The 18,072-nt window shown below is 36.7% G+C and overlaps 1 protein-coding gene across 1 annotated transcript; it reads right to left on the minus strand.

Moving 5' to 3' along the window:
* Nucleotides 1-5,411: 5,411 nt before the first annotated feature.
* On the minus strand, nucleotides 5,412-15,811 carry LOC116506206 (zinc finger protein 474-like). The gene is made up of 3 exons (XM_032213852.1): nucleotides 15,164-15,811; nucleotides 8,577-8,757; nucleotides 5,412-5,563 (listed from the first exon to the last, which is right to left on the minus strand). The coding sequence occupies exons 1-3, from the start codon at nucleotides 15,809-15,811 to the stop codon at nucleotides 5,412-5,414; spliced, it is 981 nt and encodes a 326-aa protein (XP_032069743.1).
* Between the last annotated feature and the right edge of the window lie 2,261 nt (nucleotides 15,812-18,072).

Consider the following 18,072-nt stretch of genomic DNA (forward strand, 5'->3'; position numbering starts at 1 on the left):
CTCCACTGCATACTTCCCTCCATATAGATGCAGTTCCATTGAGGACTACACGTTGAGTGCAGCTGGTCAGCCAGTTGTGAATCCATCTGGTAGTGATGCTGTCTAATCCACATTTCTCTACATTATCTAGTAGTAGGTTATGGTCTACCTTATCAAATGCCTTACTCAAGTCGAAGTAAACTATATCAACCGCATTCCTCTGGTCCACTAATTTTGTCACTTTGTCAAAGAATACAATAAGATTAGTCTGGCATGATCTGTTTTTGAGAAACCCATGTTGGCTTTTGGCTATTACTTTGTTTACTTCTAGGTGTTCGCTAATTCGTTGCTTGATTATCTTTTCCAGAATCTTCCCTGGTATTGACGTCAGGCTGATAGGTCTATAGTTTCCTGGATCTATTTTTTCCCCTTTTTTGAAGATGGGAACCACATCAGCTCTTTTCCAGTCCTCTGGCAGTTCCCTGGTGCTCCAGGATCTCTGAAAGATATAGTTCAGTGGTTCTGAGATCTCATCTGCCAGTTCCTTCAAACCCTAGGGTGTAATCCATCTGTTACTGGTGATTTGAACTCGTCTAGGGTAGACAAGTTACCATTTTCTTCCGTATTTCAACTTGTGTTCCTAATCTGATTTTTGTGGTGTTGGTTTTGGTAGGTTGGACTCTTTTTTCCGTTTGTGTAAAGACAGATGCATAAAATGAGTTAAATAGTTCTGCTTTATCCCTGTTGCTTGTCACCTTCTTGCCATTTTCTCCCAGCAATGGACCAATTGTTTCTTTAACTTTTTTCTTGTTTTTAAAATGTTGGAAGAAGCTCTTTTTATTATTTTACTTTTGTGGCAAGCCTTTCTTCATTGTGAGCCTTAGGTTTCCTTACTTCATCTTTACAGACTCAGGCTATTTGTTGATATTCTGCCTTAGTTATGTCCCCCTCTTTCCACTTTTTATATTTATTCTTTTTGCCTGTCAATTTGTCAGACAGTTCTTTATGCAGCCATTCTGGTTTCTTTTGGAAGGTGTTATTTTTCTTCTTCATTGGTATTGTGCTAGCCTGGGCTTTTATAATCTCATTTTTTAAAATTTCCTAAGCTTCTTGAGTTGCTTTCCCCTTGAGGATTCTCATCTATGGAATCCTTCCCAAGCTCTCTCTAAGTCTATTGAAATTAGCTCTCTTAAAGTCTAATACTCTAGTTTGACTTTGTCCTGCTACTTGTGTTTGCATAATATTGAGTTCCAGTATTGCATGATCGCTTGCCCCCAAGGTTCCTGTAGCTTCAACACCTTCTATCATTTCCTCTCTGTTAGTGAGAATTAAATCCAATATGGCCAATCCCCTTGTTTCCTTCTCTACCTTTTGGGAAACAAAGTTGTCTGCTAGGTTTGTTAAGAACCTGTTGGATCTTCCACATGGTGCAGAGTTTGTTTTCCAGTTGATGTCAGGGTAGTTAAAATCCCCCATTGCTATTGTGTTGTGCTTCCTACATACCTTAGTTAGCTAACTAGCAAAAAGTTCACCTACTTCCGCTGCTTGGTTGGGTGACCTGTAGTATAGACTTATGGCAATGTCGTTTTCCCCCTCCTTTAATATTGACCCAAATGCATTCAAGATATTTCTCATCATTGTTGTGCTCTATTTCTGTAGAGATGTACAGTAGTTATTTCTTATATATAGTGCAACTCCACCTCCTCTTTTATTTGGTCTATTTCTTTTAAATAATTTAAATCCTTCTAGCTGTATGTTCCAATTGTGGGTTTCATGCCACCAAGTTTCTGTAATGGCAACAATATCATATCTGCCCTCATTTACTGGAATTTCTAATTCACCCTCTTTATTCCTCATACTCTGTCCATTGGTGTATAGACATTTGAGTCCATTTTGATTGAACCTGTGTTTACTGTCTACATCACCTGTATTATGCCTGACTGCCCCTATTTTCTTGCCACTTGTATGATTCATGCACATGGTATGGCACTTACTATTAAATGCTTGGTTTTGCTTGACAGCAGGAGTGATAATCTTACCCGCACAAACATCTATGTTACATGCACTGATATCCCTATGAATTTTAGATTGCTGGGGACAGAAATGTTCTGTATCAATTAATTCTCTGTTCCTGCTGTTCATTTTAAAGGTTTATCCAGAAAATCTGTGAATTTAATGGCAAGTAACTCAGTCCCTTTCTTGGATGGGTACAAACCATCTTTTTTGTACAGTTTTTCATTGGACCAGCTGCAGGCATCATGACTAATAAAACCAAAGCCTTCCCTTTTACACCACTCCTTTAGCCACACATTAAACTCTGCTACAAGCTCTGCCCTTCCCTTTTTGTTGCTTATATACTGGTATAACCTCTGAGAAGATAAGCCTACAACCTATACTACTAAGTTCATACCCCAAGCTCTGGAAATCATTCTGCACAGAAAGTACATCTTTTTGGGACAGATCATTTGTGCCAAGATGTATAATAGCATCAACATCACAGTCCTTACTTGCATTCTTGACTATCTTAAGAATACGCCTCTTGTCTCTGCTGGCAGTAACACCTGACAGACACCTGACCGCTTTCAAAACCTCCATATCTTTTCCTAAATTTACATCCCTTACGATTGAATCACTAACCAGAAGGTGACTTCTGTTTTTGGATGCTTTGCTCTTCTTGTGTGACTGATGTGTGATAATTGATTCACACTTTTGCCTTTCTGAAGTAAGTTCTTCATTTTGGACCACGATCCCGTTTATTTGAGTCATCATTATCGCGACAACCTTGACCTGTCACATTAGTGTCCCCATTAAGGTCAGCAAGGGCATCTGGTTCATCTGAGACATCTAACCAATTGGTCAACTGACTCCCACAGAAGACTTGCTTTTAATATCCAAACTTCCTTCTCATAGTCTTCATGAAATATGAAGTTATAAAGCTGTTGAAAATTAAAGAGTATGAAGCATGTCTCAGTCTTCTCCAACCTAGCACTTTCCTGCTGTGTTAGAAACTAAAATCCATACTGGGTTGCAATTGTGGGAGTTGCACTTCCAATATATCTGGAGGGCTATCCTCATCCCTCAAAGGGCAGCATTATTTTCTCTTATTTTAATCAGTGGTTGGAAGATATCAGGTTCATGTTTTCATATTTACATGCACAGTAAACCTGATATAAACAAATCCTTTTAGGCTGGTAAAGGCACTCGAAATTTCAAATGTGGTTGCTATCACAACTAATTGGCCACCAGAAGGGTCTTGTTGTAGAATTTAAAAACAAGATAATTTTGCAGTCCATTTTTTTCATCTGGCTTTCTTTCTGACCTCTTCCAAAATGCTGCTTTCTCCAATGCTTTCATACTGCATATATAGCCTTATGTCATATGAGTTCTACGAATGCTGGGCAAATCAGAGTGAGTAGTCAGTCTGAGTCTTTTTATTATTTCTCCGTTCATTGAAATATCTTTCTTCCAGCTTTGTTTTGGAAGAGAACTAAAATAACTGCAATTTGAATGTAGGGACGGGTTACTTTAATTTTCATCTTGAAGGCAGTTTATTCTTTTTCTTTTTACAATAATTATCGGACCACATCATGTTTTGTGGTCAGCAGACTGTTATATGGTGAGGTGATTACTTAAAGAAACTTAGGCAAGGGAAGATTATGATGGACCAACAGAAATATTCATAGTACTAATTATGGATGCAAGCTTTCGGGTTAAAAATGAGTATGTGTGCTCACTAATAGTGTTAAAACTCTTGTTGCTTACTATCACTTATTCTTTCTATAGTGGTTACTGGACTACATAACACTATATGGTCACTTGGTCATTGTTTGGTCAGATAATAATTGCAAATAAAAAAGAAAACAGATGTCTACTGGAGTGATAGCAAAACTTGTACTTTGGTCTGCAAACAGTATACAGAGGATTAATGGTATTCCCCTCCCACCTGAATTCTGAAGAAAATTGCATCATCATCCATCGTTTCTTCTGGCACTTTGAGTCCTGTCTTCTACCCTTCATACTGGCAATCTCAAAGACCAGCAAACCTTCTGCATAACATTATAACCTGCGAGCATAAAACAAGGTTCCTATTCATTGTGCTGGTATTCCACAGCTCCTGAACTGTAAAAAAAAAAAAAAAAAAAAAAAAAAAAAAAAAGCTTGAATTTGCAATGGGGAAGAAGCATTCAAAACTAGGTTCAGGGTTGATACCAGTAGTGGGATTCAGCCAGTTCGCAGCTATTCGGAAGAACCGGTTGTTAACTTTCTAAGCAGTTCGGAAAAGCGGTTGTTGGAAAAAATCTTATTTTGTTTTTTTCCATTTTACAGGGCTAATCCTGTAAGGAAGGCAGGAAGGAAACATTCTGGTGTTGTTTCTAGCCTAATCTTTATTGCCCTGCTTACAGAAACTGCCTCTCCAGTTAACCCTTATTATATTGTAACAGCTAAAACAAAGCGCCCATCGGCGGGAGTGACATTGAATTTGCCATGCCCATATGGTCACATGATCACTGAGCCACACCTACCCAGCTGGTCATTAGGGCAGAGAACCGGTTGTTAAATTATTTGAATCCCACCACTGGTTGATACTATTCTGCATTATATCATACAAATCTTTTCAATCATCCATCCATATTCACACATCCATGCAGGTACATAGAAGCCTTCAAAACTTTTCTATATCTTGTAAAAGGCAATGGCTAAAGGATCATGGCACAGGAAGACCAGCAAATGTGGGCTAAGTCTCTTATCTGCAGTTACCTTAACTGCAGTTGTATGAAGTGAAAAACCAGAATAGGCCTCAAGCTGACCTAGAAATTTCATGTAGATGTTAAACAGGTGTGTGTGTGTGTGTGAGAGAGAGAGAGAGGGGGGGGGGAATGGAATTATGGGGAACAGTTGACCTTTGTCCCAAGACATTCAGAACCAATAGGCAAAGTTTTAAATCAATGATTGAATATTTGAAAAAGATTAGAAATAATTATATCCACTTTGGATGAAGGATATCAAAACTTTTATGGTCCTTATATTGCTGTCAATCGATCCCTTAAATCAAAAATTCATTACTGAAAATAAACATTCTTATACATGATTTACTAAATGAGAAGTCTTTCAAACAAAACCATTTCTTAACAGACATTGCAATACTTGGAAGAATGGTAATCGCTGAACAGTGTGAAGGCCACAGTCGTTCTGTGAAGGCTCCATCTTGCAGATGTTTCTATAAAGGTTCTTTTTGTCCTTATGAGCCACTTCCATCATAATTGCTGCAAAACACTGTCACAGGTGCTACATGTCCCATATGTCACTCACATAATCAATACTATGTTAATTTTATGCTGATTCTATGTAGTTCAATGATTCTTCAGTGTATAACTTCATTCTAGAGGTTAGAGAACAATTTTGTTCTTTAAATCCTTAACATGAGGAGAACTTTATTTTGGTGTCTTTGGTTTACAGGACCGTTGGTGGACAATCAGTCTGTCTGGCAGGAAGGTACGGCCACAAATATCACATGGAACTAGCTGGCTCTGGGCACTTTGCCATGCAGACTCATTTAAAGCATCAAGATCATAGTAACCTTTGGCTGGAAAAATTTAAAGAGAGAAAATATCAGTTTCATTCAAGAGATCATACTCGGTTTTTATGGAAAATAGTTTCAGGAAATACCTGTTGACTGAGCCTTTCAGTTTTAACTAAATCATAGCCCTTATGAGGGAAGAAAAATCCAGCAAAACTCTGTTTGTTGTCTCAGGGGGTGCATAAAGCTAACTACAACTGAATAATCTTGTACTTCTGGAGAAACCATTTCAGCATGTGCTGTATTACACATTCTTAACGTATTTGCTACCCTTCAAATATCAGACTGTGTTACCACATGTCTTTTTTAAAAAAAAATCCTGCTTAATGAACCAACATTATTCAACCAAAGGGATGAAGGGAAAAAAGTGCCGTATTCTCTCACTTTTTCACCCTTTGCTGTTTGGGATAAAGAATTCCGCTTAGTTCCAATTTCATTTTTTTTTTTATGTCTTCAGTGTGACTCAGAGTACTATTAACTCAATGACCCAAAGAGCCAAATCAGCAGACATAAGGTTGTCCATTTTTGTATCCTTTCCCATACACAGCAATTTCAGCTACAGTTTTATCTGCAATTATTTAGGGATTAAGGCAGCTGACATGCATTTTAATTGCTATCCTTTGCATCAACATCTTTTCTCCTGTTTTTGACTTAAAGTGGGGATTGAATGCAATTTCTTTTTGCAAAGAACTACCTTTAGCTGAAGTTTATGCCAGTAGCCTCTGAACCTCACATTCTTTATGGCAGAGAAAGATGAGAGAAATCTCAAATAATTTGCTTTTCTCCAAAGAACTGGCATTTGAAAGCACAGCTTTTAATGCATTAGCTAGATTTGAAGATACTAAGTGCAAAATTCCTGAAAACAAAGGTTATTTCTGTCAGAGACAAAATGATAATCTTTTTTCCCCATAAAAAGCCATACACTTGAACTATGATTCATATAAGGGTAAGCTTTACATCTTTTAAAGTGTATGTTCATAATATACCTCTTCACTAGATGATCCGTCAACTGCATTCTTTTGGCTGCAGCAATTATACTCCTTTTCAGGAAATGAATCTGCATGCCATATATTTAACATTAAGCAATGTAAAGCAGCACTACGTTGGCCTCTTCTCCTTTCAAAAGTATCTCTCTGGGGGAAGGTATTTTGCAGATAAAAAGTGAGTGGAGAAAGTGAATGCTTAATCTTTTCCCTGTTAGTTGCGTTCCCCACTGAAGTTTTCTCCAATGCTTTCTGTCTTGTGTAAAGTTCAGAGTTTCGTATTTATACTTATCTTGCCAGTATGAATCCAGAAGCACTGGAGTTATGGAGAAAAGGCTGAATATTAAGGAGAACATTAAGTTAACACTATTTCCTCCTTCTCTCCCGCCACACCTTTCACTAACCCTCCAGCTCCAGCCCTGGCAAAAGAAAAAGAGTTTTGGATTGCTACATGCAACTCTTGCATCAAATATAGTTTGAACCTTTTGGGAAAAGAAAAAGTAAAACTGGGGTAACATATTGCATGATTGTTTCCACCCATCTTAAAAGTTCTTAGATATTAGAGCTGTCCAAGTATCCAGTTCAGAGATTCAGTCCAAAAGCAATTTGATAAATCCATTTAAATTTCTAAATTCAATCTCCATGGTAATTTAAAGTATCAAATAGTGTCAGGAACTTCTGAATCAATTTTTTTTGGGCGGGGGAATGGTAACAACATGGAGATGTTTGATAGGGTTGATAACTCATGTCCAAATGTACTTTTTCTGAACTGATGCAAAAGTTCAAACTGATCCTTTCACAAATATTGTTCTGAATTTGCATATGCCTGCTAGAAATCTGTGACCGTCTTTCTTGTAGCCATTTAAACTTCCATTCCTATGCTTAAAAGGTAAAGGTTCCCCGTGCACATATGTGCTAGTTGTTCCTGACTCTATGGGGCAGTGCTCATCTCCGTTTCCAAGCCGAAGAGCCAGTGCTGTCTGAAGACATCTCCATAGTCATGTGGCCAGCATGATTAAATGTCAAAGGTGCATGGAACACTGTTACCTTCCCACCAAAGGTGGCTCCTCTTTTTCTACTTGCATTTTTACATGCTTTTGGACTGCTAGGTTGGCAGAAGCTGGGACAAGTAATGGGAGCTCACTGTGTTACACAATGCTAGGGATTCAAACTGCTAAACTGCCCACCTTCTGAATGACAAGCAGCTAAAACAATTCAAGTATCAACAGTGGGGCATAGAAAGAACCAGCTCCTCATGTGACTTTCAATTTTTTTTTTAAAGAAAAACCAGTCTGTATAGGATAGTTTAGATTTGCAGGAAGATCTGTTAAATAAAGATGCTTAGCTGAAACCCACAGTTGCTTTTTCAAAGATGGCCATGGGATCTACAATAAATTCCACTATTCTATTTCTGATGTCTCCAAGTGTCCAGACAACTTCATAGAACTGGGCAAATGTTCAAGGTGTAAATTTTGGCCAGGATTCCATTCCCTAGTTCCCCAAAATTTATAATCTTTCCATAGTTTTTATTGAGTATTTTGAAGGGGGGGGTTGCTATGCTCCTATAAAACTGTCATAACAGTTTAAAAGTAATCTGTTTTTAGTTTTAAATATACATTACAGTTATGGGGGTGTGGAAACCACTGAATAAAATATTCTGGAATTTTCTGGGATCTGTATCACACACGTTCTTCTTAATTATGCCATGATTGCTTCCTGATCCATACGAAGGTCCCTTGTTCCATATGAAAAGTTTAACTTTTTATAATACTGTTGTCAAATGCGGTTGCAAACGTAGAGTATGGAAGTATTTCATTTAAATTCCAGGATATTGACTGCAATTTGAAGAGTACCTGTTAAAATTTGCTGATGCCTTTGAAACCTATTCTAGAAGCCATATTGTCATGGCAATACTAGCACTGTGATCTCATGCATGCCAGAGAATTTGGTGCAGCCTTTCTCAAATTGGTTTCATCCTAAAGAGTGATCCTTTATCCCTAACCAGCATCTGCTTGGCTGGCTTGTTTGTAACTTACCTCCTATGGAACACACAACTGGCTTTACAGGTTCAGCTCTTCGCAAATGTTTTGGCAGTTGATTGTTCTCAATATGCCATTTTTTCAGACATTGTGGTTCATGGATGCCTATGGAATGGGTTCCATACTCACGACCACAAATATAACAAATAACTGTAGGAGGTCGCCTTATCATGGGATACTGCAAACAACAAATGCAGTTAAATGACAATTTAACTCTTAAAACAAATTAAACTGCAGGAAGGGAGTAATGTTGCATTAAAGGAAACTCTACTGATAATGAGATAGAAAAGCAAGCTCCGAAGTGTGTGATAAGGTATTTTAATATCTAGAAAACATGGATTCAGAGGTTGGTAATTTCTAATTCATAGATACATATTTGTACCAGTTACATGAATCTCTTGGGGGACTGACTGATTGTCCAAGCTTTTAAGTGGGTTATTATTTCTTTTTATGAAATCTACTATGGACATTTCATCAAGGAGATGATAAGAAAATAGTTGAAAGGAAAGTTTACAAATATTGGAAATTGGTCTATTCCAGAGGTTTCTGTAGGAGACATAGGTTAACAGCTGCAACCAGGTAACTATAGCCCCAGCCCATTTTGATGGATGTTAAGCATGTGACACACACACAAAAAGGACAGGGTTTGGTCATGAGCTGAGCTGACTTCTTGACTTTTTTGAACCGTCCCTCAAGATATCACTTCACACTGCTTTACAGTACTGTCAAGATGCTCCTAAACCACAGTTACCCAACCTTTCTAGTTTTGTGGACTGGTGGGAGGGGAGAGAGGGGATGGTCCCGTGCGAGTGGTCAGCATGCATGCTTGTGCAAATGGAGTACATGTGCACGTGCTCACACATTGCTTGTGCAAGTGGAGATACAACTGCATGCCTACCTGCCACTTCCAGGGCTGGTTTCCAAATGGCTCACAGCCCAATAGTGGCCCACAGCCTGGGGTTGGGGACTCTGCCTTATTCTGCGTAACAACTTGTAAAAAAATGTTCTCTGATGTACAATAATAAATCTGGATTGATTTATATTTGTCTAACATTCCTGCAACATTTCCAAGATGCCAATTGCTTCCTCCCTGTTAACTTAAAATAACTGAAATAATAATTTTACCTTAATAAAATCATTCAGTTAAAACCTATTTTCATTAATAAAAATGACTGAAATCTCACTAAGTAATCCAGTCTTTTGGGCCTCAAATCTCATAGAATTTGGGTGAAATGAGATTTCAGAATATATATAATGGAATATGTGAGGAGGTAGATCCCCAGAAGGGAAGGGATACATACCAGAAGAGTAAAAGGCAACTTAGTCCAGATATAATGTATGAGAAAAAGAGGGTAAAGACATCTCATTTATGTTAGTTCACAAAGTGTATTGTAGATGCATAAAGTAGGGTCTTTGGTTTGGCAAGTTATGAGAATTCAGATTGAAAGAATTGCCATGTGTCATTTTGGTTTTGAACTTGGGTACAATCACCTAAAATTATGAAAGTTGATATGGTCAGATTTTAGTCATTTAAAATGTGTTGGGACATATATGCCAATGCTATTGCATGATGTAAGACAAGAACATTTAATATTTGAAAAAGTTGATAGCCCCTGTATTGCATTAACTGATGCAAACAAACTATAGCAAACCTATTTAATAAATGCTGGAGCAGATCTACCTATCGTAACTGGAATCTTTAACTTGGAGAGATGAGAGAAGATTTTATAAATGCAAGGAGTTCTGCTGGATTATATGGCCCTTTTCTCCAAGATGTGAAATAGTTCCCATATATTAAAAATAGAAAAGATTCAAAATTACCTTTGAGTGGCAAAAGCGAAGACACACCAATATATTGTACTTGCTAATAGGTTGATAATGGAGACTTTTCAGAGTAGAAATAATCATCCTGCCTTCCACATCATGAAGTTCAATAGTTCAATATTTGAAAGAATCCAATAGCTCAATATTATTCATTCAAGGCAGCAAATCAATTGGTTAAAATATAACACTAAGAGTTAATTTGTTTTGAAATTCCAGCTCCCCCCTTTCTTGAGTATTGAACTATTGACTTCAACAGAAAAACATATTGAGAAAAATGTGGGGATAATGCACAGATGAACTTTCAACATATATATTGGTTTCCTGGAGTTTTAGCCCTTTCATGGCAAATGGGAGGGGGGATGGAGGGATTAAAAAAATCACATGCATTACAACATCATCACATAAATGACGGGAATTGGGTACTGAATGTCATTTGTGTCATGATGTCATAATGGGACTGCCACAAATTGCAGAACCTTGCAGTTATCTGGTCAATTGTTTAAAATACTGTGGGGAATTCCACTCAGGCATAATATACTAAGATATACGTAAGGTATTCAAATCCTTAGAAATCTGCTTTCTTTCAAAGCTCACAGTTTTCTGGTCCAGTATTTGGGTTTTTTTTTTCTTAAGGATTTAATAAAAACTAAGGATTTGGATGGAAAAGATTGTTGAAATTGGTAAGTAGCCAAAGGTTACGATTCCACCTTTATTCAATTTTATTCAGTTTCAAAAACTGATTGCCTAGCACTGTTGGAGAAAAGGGCTCTTCCTTTGTTAGTGCTCCCTGAATTGACCAGGCAATTGTGTTCCCCATCCTCCTAACTTTACTCCAACATCTGTCCAGAACAGACCCTGAAATAAGTTTGCAAACAATAAGTGAAAAAAATTTGATTTGAAGAATTGCATCCAGTGATGATAGCATCTAGTTATTAGCTAAAGATTAAACAGAAAAGTATTTCACTCAGCCCTATAGAAAATGAATGTTTGTGTCATTTAGATGAACCAAAAATGATTTTATGAATTGTCAGTCTTGACCTTCCTGTATTTTATTTCTCTCTGTCCACTTCTTTTATTATCCATTCCCTAGGTGTGTTTGAGTGTGTAGACTCTTTTCTTAGAATTCCATACATCTGATGATCATAATGTCCAGAATACCCTATGCCTTAATAAATCTTTTTTGATGTTGCCAAATTCTTTGGCAGTTTTAATGCAACTGAGTAACAGAACTATCCCCATGGAAACTGGAAAAAAAATGAAGGCTTTGTGGCTTCATTTTTTAAAATGATGTAGTTGTACTGGAATTCAAATATGGCTTTCAGGGTGTAATGGTATGTGAGATTGACCTTGAGAGACAGGAGGGAGAGCTGCACATTACCCAATCAGCGTGTAAAAGATATGTCAGCCCACAGAAGGAGGGAGGGCATGAGGAATGTATCAGAAGGGACTCTTCCTAGATATCCAGAGACCAAAAGGAAAAGAGAAGAGAAATGCTTTCAGCCTTGCAAGATTCTATTAATGTAACTCTTCATTTACAGTGGTACCTTGGTATTCATCGTTAATTGGTTCCAGTAAGTCAATTAGTACCAAAAATGATGGGTACCAAACAATTTTCCCCATAAAGAATAATGTAACAAGTCACAAGACAGATGACACCCACAACTTCTAACTTTTATGTTGAGTACCAAACACACAATGAGTGCTGGAACAAAATTTTCACATCAAAATGTATTGAGTATCAAATTTGATGAGTTTCAAAGTGTTAGAGTATCAAGATAGCACTGTACTTTATGTTCTGTTATTATTCTAGTACAATAAAGACAGAGCTAGTACTCCTGCACTACCTCATAGGGCAAACATAGGGCAAGAAGTATCTCTATATTAGCCCCTCAGTCGCAGTGAGAACATAAAAATACTTCAATTTTTGATGAACAGTGAGAGGAAATACCAGAAACAACGTGCATTTTTATTTTGTAAGAGGACATACAACAGAGAAAAGCAGCAGATGGCAGTATCTGATAGTCAAGAAGCAGAACCAAGGGAATTAAGTGATTGTTGTAGATTGACAAGAAAAACATCAAAACAAGACATTAGAAGCATTTAGGAGCAACCAAAGCAGAAAGTAGGAAAGATTTTCCATGGAAGATCACAGTTGTTTTTCCTCACTGGAAGAATACTAATCTCTGGAATGCTTATGTTTCCCATACCAAAAAGCTGTCCAAAGCAGGATTCAAGAAGCAGAATATCCAAACAGAGACGCACAGCTTAGGCAAGCAAGCTTTTGCTTTTTAAAAAAAAATTCAGCAGTTTTCATCTTAAAGTTGCTCAGGTTGAGAAACAGTACTGTAGACTATTTATTGAGGTGCAATCATGCTTGGTTAATCCAAATGAGCCCATGTATTCCTAGCAATTGCATAACAAAGCAATTATATTGAACTAACATGCACATAATAGAGAAATTGGCTTTCTCTACAGATCAGAAAAGATTCAGTTGGGAATAAATCAGGTCCTAATAAATCTTGATAAAAATTCAGTGGAGCATTTTTATTTTATTTTATTGGACTTGTATGGGGACCATCATTATCTTTAAGAATGATTGATAACAGTTTAATGTAATCTATGGTTTTAAAGAGTTGAGAAGATTAAAGAATGACAGAACAAAAGCAATGAAGAAAAGTATACCTTGCAAAAAATTGCTGAAGCAGAAGAATTTTTAATTCCTTAATCCAAGAGTATGAAATTATTTCCCCTATATTTTCTGTTAAAGTGCTTCTCATGAAACTTTCAAAAACTGAATTTAAATACCCTCCATTTTATCCCAAAGGTGCTTTTTTCAGGAGGCAACTGGACTTTGTTGTTGTTTTTCTTTTGAAGACATTTCGCTTCTCATCCAAGAAGCAAAACATCTTCAAAAGATAAAAAACAAGTCAGTTGCCTCTTGAAAAAGCATCTTTAGAATAACCATGACCTGGTTGACTGAGAATCTCTACAGGCTACCCTCCCTTTTCTGATTAAAGTGCTGACTCATTCCCACAACTGAGACTGTATATTTTCAGTTGTATCCGGTAATTAATGTTGATCCTCTATTGTTCAGTGAGAGACATTATCAGGCCAGTCTTTAGAACAGTGTATTTCCAATTTAGCAATTTTAAGATGTGTGGACTTCAACTCCCAGAATACCTCACTCAGCTGGATGGCTTGGGAATTCTGGGAGTTGAAGTCCACACATCTTAAAATTGCCAACTTTGAAAAAAGACTGCTATAGAAAGACCCTGTGGGTAGGCCTCCAACTCATTTATTCTTAAAAATTTCCCAAGCAAATCAGTGAAATAAGCTAAATTACCTCTTGTTTCAAGTTAGGATAGATGCCCTGGGTGCCGTTTCAAACAATTCAGTAAAGAATGTACATTTAAGAACCTAACTCGGTATGGAGAGTAAGGATCCCAAAGGTAGTAAAAGAAAATGTTATGCTTCTGACTGAATTTTGTGCAGTTTCATTAGTTCTGGGAGAAAAACTCTCAGTTAAGGACCAGTCCTTGCTAGATCTACAAGTGCATTCTACTTGCTTGATTTTGGCTTAGTACTTCACTAGGTCTGTTTGAGTGTGTAAATTTGTTATTTAGAAAAGAACTCCCTACATCTGATGATAATATTAATTATTAATAATAATATTAGTAGTAGTAATATTTGAAGTAGATGACATAATCATATTATATCCCATTATATCTTATTCCATTGCAAAGAAAAGTTATTATTTCTTTGGAGAAGCAAATTTTTCTGGAAGGAAATTTATTTCTGGAAGGAAAAAAAAGTCCTTTAATAGTAGCTGAAAGTTTAAATTTAAAATTTTCTCTATGCACATTCAGCCTGAGGGAAACATAGAGATGGAAACCTTAATAAATTCAATATTTAGTTGATGCTCATAGCTGTTGCTGCATTCCTAGATGATGTTTAACGAATATGTTTTCCCATGTAAATTTTTGTAAGTCACAGTTAAAGGACAAGCTCATGAAGGATTCCTTGCATATCCTGCAAGAAGCAATTTACAATCCTCTACTGCCTTATTATATATCTAGTAATCTAGCACGTAGGATACATAAATAGGACACATAAAAAGGCCTAAATGATTTCCATCACAAGGAGAAGTTACATTGCAAGTTAACCTGCCTTTTGAAAAGTATTGGTCCTTATCCTAGCATGGCTATAGCAATTTCAAATTGCAAAAGTTATATGGAATTCATGTTAATTTTTACATTCAAATACATTAAATTCATACCATTGTTACAGAAGAGCAAAGTGTTATGCTGCCTATTCCATCAAAATGAAATAGTATGATTGCACCTTTCTTCTTATTTTGTCCTAGACCACATTTTACAACTTGCCATGGGACAGAGAGCGTCCCTGTCTGGCCCATAACAGGAGGGGCCCCCACAATGTTGGTGGGGGCTGTGGTGGCATGGGCTGCAGTTGTGGCCCCATAAATCAGCCCTCCACACCACAGTCCTTTGAGAAATTAATTGCCCACCTTTGTCCTAGACACAGTTCTTGATCTGAACTTCTAAGTTTGTTTGTTGTTGCTACCTTTCGCTTATAATGTAAAATACTTGTTTATATATTTTCTGGAATAAGACCCTAGCGTGACTGAAATCAAGAGTGAAGATTTTACCATTAACTTCAATTCCAGTAGAATCTCATCTTGCAGTCTGCACATGAGAACAATGGGGGCCTCTTTCAGCTAGGTATGATACCTTCTCATTTACCTTGTCTGATGATGATGCCCCATAACCTGCAGGTGTAAGCAATTTGGAGTTTGAAGAAGCTGGTTTAGACTTCAGTTTACAACTCTTTTGATGTACAAGGAGGCGATCTGGGAGGAAAGTGCGACCACAGTTTTGACAGGGCAGGAGCTGAGCTTGAAAACTTTTAGCTGCTGCTTCATTTTCAGCTGCTATACTAGAAGACTTTCCAGTAAGAGCCTGAGGTTTAGCTGGTGGTGCTCTCCTGAGATGTTTCGGTAGTTGGCTATTTTCAATATGCCACTTCTCCAGGCATTTTGGCTCATGAATAGGAAGAGATTGTGAACCAAACTCTTTGCCACAGATATAGCACACCCTTAAGCCTGGTCTTCTTGGTGGAATAACTGGTCGATCCCATTGATCCTGAGACATGCTTCCAGTACTTAGCTTTTTTGATACTGTCACAGTCTTGGGCCTCTTCCTTCCAGGATTTGTTTTAACAACAGAATTTAAACTCACTACATCTGGTGAAAATGCAGGAAGCTCTGACCCAATGGTTGTTGGGGCCTGTTTTGAAGACAATCTGCTAGGGACATTAGCAATGGGTTTTCCAGAAGTTGGCAGAGTTTTATGATGTTTGCTCAAAGTCTTTTTCATTAAAGCTGTTTCCATGAAAGTTATAATATTCCATTACAGTCTCTCTGGACATAAGTAGTTGTGCTTGTTTGGACTTAATGTTCTCTGTGGTTGTCTTTCAGTTGATTTTTAAATACTATGGAGTTCTTTGGGATAAAAAATATCAGAAACTCTAATCATAGAGAGTAGCCGAGAGAAATCTGACTAAATCTGCAGTGCTCTGATGTTTCAATAAAGTGGTTTCTATGTCTTCTTTTTTTGATTTTTTTGTTTTTGGGGGGAAGAGTCTTTTTTAATTCTGAAAAGAAATATATGAATACATTTTAATTTTTTTAAATATATATATATATATATATATATATATATATATATATATATATATATATATATATATATATATATATATATATATATATATATATATATATTTTAGTTGGAAGGGACCTTGGAGGTTTTCTAGTCCAACCCGCTGCCTAGGCAGGAAACCCTATACTATTTCAGACAAATGGCTATCCAACATCTTCTTAAACACTGCCAGTGTTAGGGAGGACTTCAGGAGGCACTTTGGTTCCACTGATTAATTGTTCTAATTGTCAGGAAATTTATCTTCAGTTCTAAGTTGCTTCTCTCCTTGATTAGTTTCCACCCATTGCTTCTTGTTCTACCCTCAGGTCCCTTGGAAAATAGTTTGACTCCATCTTCTTTGTGGCAACCCCTAAGATATTGGAACACTGCTATCATGTCTCCCCTAGTCCTTCTTTCTATTAAACTAGACATACCCAGTTCCTGCAATCGTTCTTCATATGTTTTAGCCTCCAGTACCCTAATCATCTTTGTTGCTCTTCTCTGCACTCTTTCTAGAGTCTCCACATCTTTTCTACGTCGTGGTGACCAAATTATCATGGCGACCAATATCCAAATTAAATAAAATGATTTGAAATATATCATTATTACACTTTTGTCAGTTGAGTAGGCCTGGAAGAAGGCTAGCTGACCACAGTGAAATTTACTTTGAGTATATAAACAGTATATTCTTGAATGTACTTGAATCTATCTTTCAAAGGCCAATAATAAATAATTTTTTAAGTCATGTCATTGCCTTCATACTAGGCAGTATTAGTTTGTATTCATAACAAAAAATAATAATTATTGACATTACAGCATTTGGGTTAAGTAGATTTTAGCATTTTCATAATGAACTGGAAAATCTCCAACACTTTGAGCCGCAGATTTTATCTGCCACACAACATAGAAAATGGACGAATCTGTCATCCATAGTAGATGGATTTTAATAAAGTGGGTAAAGCCATTCTAGTAGGCTGTTCCTTGAATAGTCATTTGAGGAAATAACACATTTCAAATATTTATGCATCCTGGTAACCTTTTTTTCCCTCTCATCATGAAACTATAATAGTAAATAATGAAATGGATATGGTGAAACATGCAGTGAACCTAAGGGCTTCATAGTATTAAAAATGCTAGGTTATTTAGGTCATGGAGAAGGAAAATGTGAGGTTTATTAGAGGACTTTTGGGAAGAAACAATGGAAAATATACAGTACCTTGTTTTCAGCCTGCTAAGATATGGTCCATTACTCCAATTTGCATTAATTGATGCATTTCAAGATTGACCAAGCTGTTTACCATTTAAGGTATTTTTAAGCAATACTGTAGGTTCTGGGGGAAAAGGAATGCTGAATTAATCATACCATTTTGCTGAAGATCAGTTTAGAAGAGAAAAAGTAAACAACTTGATGGCAAGGTCTATTGTTGGACTTCAAAGTTCTCAATGGGATACAGAATAGATTTATGTTTTATTGTGAGATTACACCATGTGATCTTTTTTCCCCTTTCTGCCAAGCTGGAAGTGACCTGTAAGTTCATATTCATAAATCTGAAAACTGACTATTATGTTCTCAATCAGTTACATATCACGTAAGTTTTTAAAAGTAATCTAAACATTTCTTTATAAAAGGCAAGGTGAAGTATTGTTTCTTTGACTGTTAGGACAAAACTAAATAGCCATATATGGTCATCATTTTTCCTTCATACAATACTTGATACATTCAGAAATCCTTAGTGATGGCTTTGATTCCCAAACTATACACTTGCAATGGAAATAAATTTAAAATAATAAGACTTTCTGGCTCCAAATAAGAGTTTATAGGAACAGAGGAGGTAATCCAAATGCTGTCAGAAGGGGATGCTTTATATTTATAATATCTCATAATGAATGGGTAACTTAAGCTTAAAACTATTTTTTAAAATTTTTGATGACAAAGAGACCTAACTTTCTCC

Source organism: Thamnophis elegans, chromosome 3 (genome assembly GCF_009769535.1).
Source record: "Thamnophis elegans isolate rThaEle1 chromosome 3, rThaEle1.pri, whole genome shotgun sequence".
Taxonomy (NCBI): Eukaryota; Metazoa; Chordata; class Lepidosauria; order Squamata; family Colubridae; genus Thamnophis; species Thamnophis elegans.

Bases quoted from the DNA above. Each gene is read 5' to 3' on its own strand.
- LOC116506206 (XM_032213852.1), bottom strand. From the start codon at position 15,811: ATGGAAACAGCTTTAATGAAAAAGACTTTGAGCAAACATCATAAAACT. The intron at 8,758-15,163 runs GTAAATGAGAAG...TGTTGTTTGCAG, and splicing joins GGGCATCATCATCAGACAAG to TATCCCATGATAAGGCGACC. The intron at 5,564-8,576 runs GTAAGTTACAAA...AAATTTTTCCAG, and splicing joins AGTTGTGTGTTCCATAGGAG to CCAAAGGTTACTATGATCTT.